Genomic DNA, 4,939 nt, shown 5'->3' with positions numbered 1-4,939 from the left:
CATCTTCATGTTAGTTGGAGAAGTCGTGTTATATAAAACTATCAAACTACTTATAGCTTCTTCCACCATTGAAGTAAAATTATAGTTTGTTTTGAGGCTTCAGATCAAGCAATGTGGCTGCAAAATTCTATCACTAGGTTGAAAATTATCAATGCTATTGAGAGATCATTAAGATTAAACTATGATAGTAAATCTATTGAGTTGTATGCTAAGAATCTATTCATTGACTTTAAGTTTTAAATTGTAAAAGAAAAGATCAGAGTCTTAAGTGTACATTGATACAAACTCCATGGTTGAGAATTTGCTTACAAAGGATGTATAAACTCCATGGTTGAGAAGTTTGTAAGCAAGTGTGCTAAGGTGCCTAGTCTAGCAAAATTTATGAACATAGTGAGTTGGGCCATGTCTCTTTGAAGCTCTGTTGGCTTGTATATGAATCTTAAACTATAATTCTAATTTTGTTTGCTTAGTTATTTGAGTGTGCTTGATTGAGTATTTATTGATTAGAGCTTCATGCAGTACTAGAATTGGATTGAAAAATAAATTTTAGTCTATTTAGCTTGTTTTTCAAAATTGTTATGTAATATCTTAATCATGGAATATGTTTAGTAGCAAAAAAAAAACTATATTCTTACTTTGATCACTAAAGTCGCAAGGATATTCATCATTCTTTATAGCTATATAGTCTTTTATGTCTTTTTCCCTTCTATATGCCTTTGCATTATTTGAAGGTTGGAGCAAATGTCTTTTGTCGCTTGAAGCAAATGTCTTTTGATGCTTTATTGGCGGAGAAAATTTGTTATTAAAGTTTCTATATATTTTGGGAATTAAAGAAAGGATTGTATTAGTGGTATAGTGTGGTGTTAAATGTATGTTATGAATATTTTGAACTTAAATATGAATATGACTTGTTTATTTGGTAATCCAATTTGTGTTATGAATATAAATTAGATTTGTGGAGTGAAATATTAATATTATCAATTGATTTAAATTGAGCATTCAGTTTGGAAATCTATAGGTACAATATGATATAAGAACATTTTTAAATTTGGTAATTCTGTATATTTAGAGGCGGTTTAAAACCGCTCCTATAGATAGCATCACCGTTGTATAATAAACTTATAGGATCGGTTATAACCGCATCTAAACGACTATTTTCTAAAATGGTTTACAACCACCTCTAATAAATCATCCTTCTACGTCGATTTTAGACCATTTTTAAAAAGTCATCTTTAAATTGCAAAGCAAGTTATAAGATCGGTTATAACTGTTTGTAAAAGTTGACCTTCTGAATCGGTTACTAACCGCTCCTACAGGTCCACCTTAAGGCGACCCATACTGATCTATACAAGCGGTTGCTAACCGCTCCTAAAGGTCCTCCTTACAACCGCTGCTATAGGTATGCATTCGAAGCGGCTTCGAAGTTTAAACCACCGGTTGGTTTTACCGTTTCAGTTGCCTTTAGCGACGCCAACACCCGCAACGGTTTTGTAACCAGTGCAATAGGGTTAAAAGCGGTCGTAAACCGCTGCTATAGGTCTTGAAGAACCGCTTCTAAACCCTTATTTTTTTTTGTAGTGTATGAGAACGTATCCTGGCCCCGGGGGAGGCGCCCTCGGTGGATCGGTAAGTTGGTCGTGATGTGAATCGAGTCGTCACGACCCCAAAGAGCAGATAGATGTCCACCAAATGAGTAGCTGGATCCAGTGGCTCGAATCCGAACGCGATATGGATCCGCAGAACGACGCGTGGTCTAGCTACAGCATCAGCTCGCAAGCCGAACTAGGGGCACGAAGGTCGGAATACAATAATGGCCCGCAGACCGACCACTCTATCGGCTCGCAGGCCGCATCAAATAAATAGTATGAAACATAAACATCCGGGCGACGGCTGCCCGGAGGGTGATGACGGCATGTGGCGACTAGCATTGGAAGCGGCAAGGTTGGCCGCTAGAGGCGGCTGTGGCAGCCCCTAGAGGTGATGACAGTGATGACCGCCAAAGGCGGTGAGGCGGTGGCCGCCGGAGGCCGCTGTAGTGACCGTTGGAGGCGGCAATAGCAGTGGTGGCAGCAATCGCTAGACGCGGCAGTGGCGACAGCAGCGTTGACCTGGAGCGACCCAGAAGGCTGTGAGCTACCGGTGTGCCAGCGACCTTGGGCGGTGGCGGCGACGCTTGTTCCAGCAGGCGGCGGCGGGACCAGAACACAAAAGGCCTGCTCCTAAACCCGGCGGCCGGAGGTTTCTGCCGGCGAGAGGAGAGGGAGAGCGAAGCAGTGGCCAGTCTGTCTGGCGATCCGGCGATGACGTCGTGAGGAAGAGAAGAAGAGGAGAAGCAGTCGTCGCCGGTGTCACGAGAAGGAGAGGGAGAAGAGCGGTGGTGGCCGCCAACGAGGAGGATAAGGAAGAAAACATGCTTTTTCCTGTTGGCGGCGGCGGAGAAACACGAACCCCTCCTCTTTTTGACGCTGTAAATAGTGCTTTCCTTAAGCACCCAAGAACCCTAAACGCGAAAAGACCAAAACACCCCTCCCCCTTCTCCTAATCCCCCCTTTGCCCTCAAGCTGTCTCCGCATCACAAGCCTCCCCTTCAAGTATAGTCGAATGAGGCATGAGTCCGACTGACTAGACAGTCTATCACAAAGGCCGACTCACTCTCGATAACTGAATCAAATCGCTGAATTCATAGTATAATGCCACGCGAGCGATTGCTACAGTAATGGTGTCGCATGAGATCGTCTTTGGAGCAGCGCACAAGAGAGTAATCGTAGAAGAAGCTGTGTTTGACTCTTGATGGAAGACTACTTATATAAGCAATTCCAAGCTCTCGGAATCCTTTCGGGTGCCCGGACCGTGATGTCAACCCATCCAATCAGTGGACTCCATGTTGGTGACGAGATTACTTTTGACATTCCGGGCACCCGGACCCCCTTTTCTAATAACTTTTTTCTTGAAAAAAAAGGTTAATCTGAAGCAATAAAAAATTCTATTATCATACAAAATAAAATTAACACAATATAACAAATAGAGTAGTAATTAGAGTAGTAATTAGATTATACTACCGTACCTGACGGATAAGTGTGACTTTCGACTATTTTGATTACACGGAGCCGGTAACATTTTTGCCCCATGATCGTGGTTTCGCTGTTCCTCATTTTGGGTCAAATTTTAGACCAGACTCAGGCCACAGGGTAAACATTGGGTCGTGTTGGAATTTCTACTGTCATACCTAATTTGGTAAACCGTTTGTTTCATGATTTTGTCGTTTCACTTTTTGTATATATACAACTTGCCAAAACTCGGTCAAAAAATACATGTTTTGTCTCTGATAAAACCTCAAAAAATAAAATAAAATTACTGCAATTCACACGAGAGTGAGAAAAAAATACATTTTTTTATGCATGGCACCAGGAATTCAGTTTTGATCTCGTGGGTTCAGACTTAAGTACCTGGTCAATCATCTCACTGAGTCAAACACCAACGTATATGAACGAGAGTTGAGCAGGTCATCGACTGCCACGCGGTTCAACGTTTTCTTCTTCCCTGCGTGCGCTATAAATAAGTGTAATGGCGCAGTTCATGTCTTCACAACAAGTTTTAGCTGGGAGAAAGATCAAACATGGGATCAGTTTGGGTAAGATGATTGATTTTAGTTTGTTTATCGCCATTTTTTTTACTTTTTTTTTTAAACTAATTTTGAGTTTGCTGTTGGTGTGTGCAGGTTAGTTATGCACCGGCGAAGAAGGACTCGGATGCCGACAGAACTCCGGCCCGACCGGGAGTCGGCGATGGCGATGGCGATGGATCCCATACTCATGCTGTCGACAAACGGCAGCTGCTGCCGGTAAATGAAGATTTGGTACTTCAACGCTCGAGAACCCTGACTCCGCCGCCGATCGGTGACGGCGGTGGAGCTCATCATTATGCAATCGACAAGAGCCAACTGCCAGAGGATGGAGCATTGAGATCCAAGGGCTCAGGAGCTCTGACTAAGCCACCGATCAATGACGGTGGTGGAGCTCATCATAATGCAATCGACGAGAGCCAACCGCCGGCGGATGGAGCGTCTAGATCCGATCTCTCAGGAGCTCCGACTACGCCACCTATCAATGAGAACCAATCACCAACGGATGAAGCCTCGAGATCCGAGCTCATAGGAACTCCGACTAAACCACCAACTAAAGACGGCGGTGGAGCTAGTCATAATGTCATAAACGAGAGCCAAAAACCCGCGGATGAAGCCTTGAGATCCAAACACTCGAGAACGCCGACTTCACCGCCGCCCAAAGACGGAAGTGGAGCACATCATCATGCAAATAACAACAGCCAGTCTCCGACGAATGGAGTCTTGAGATCCAACCGCCCAAGAACTCCGCCTCCGCCGCCAATCAATGACGGCCGTGGTGCTCGTCATCATTGATAAAGAATTATATATATATATATATATATATATATATATATATATATATATATATATATTATCAGTAAATTTTATTCGTCAGAATTTGACCAACTAAAAATCTCTATCTTCCAATTATAATATATAATTAATATATATATACATATAGATATATATATATATATATTCTGAGTCGTTTGATTCTGATCATTTAATACTATCCATATATTATATATCACAAGGAGGTGGCGAATTTAAAATAAGGCAAAAAAAATAAATTTTAAAATAAATGTATAGTCAGATTGTTAGTTGTAATTTTATTTTATATTAAATGTCAAAGAAATATATTTTTTCTCTTCGTAGCTTAAGGTTTGTTTTTCCTAACAATATTATATTATAAAAGTTATTCTATTTAAAACCTCGAGTAATAAAGTCTAATTAAATGTAAAATAAAAACATAAATTGTATGTGGGTCTACTTACAGAAGATCATATGCGTTAAGATTATATGCGTGCATTTTTCCTCAAAGGAAAATAATTATGC

At 41.4% G+C, this 4,939-nt stretch overlaps 1 protein-coding gene across 1 annotated transcript; it reads left to right on the top strand.

The window, feature by feature from the left end:
• Positions 1–3,604: 3,604 nt before the first annotated feature.
• On the top strand, positions 3,605–4,588 carry LOC121982976. The gene is made up of 2 exons (XM_042535974.1): positions 3,605–3,631; positions 3,719–4,588. Exons 1-2 carry the CDS (start codon positions 3,617–3,619, stop codon positions 4,415–4,417), a joined length of 714 nt encoding a protein of 237 aa, XP_042391908.1. The 5' UTR covers positions 3,605–3,616; the 3' UTR covers positions 4,418–4,588.
• Positions 4,589–4,939: the final 351 nt, after the last annotated feature.

The sequence above is a fragment of the Zingiber officinale genome, chromosome 5A, assembly GCF_018446385.1.
Source record: "Zingiber officinale cultivar Zhangliang chromosome 5A, Zo_v1.1, whole genome shotgun sequence".
Lineage (NCBI taxonomy): Eukaryota > Viridiplantae > Streptophyta > Magnoliopsida > Zingiberales > Zingiberaceae > Zingiber > Zingiber officinale.
This window is presented reverse-complemented; position numbering and strand designations above follow the sequence as displayed.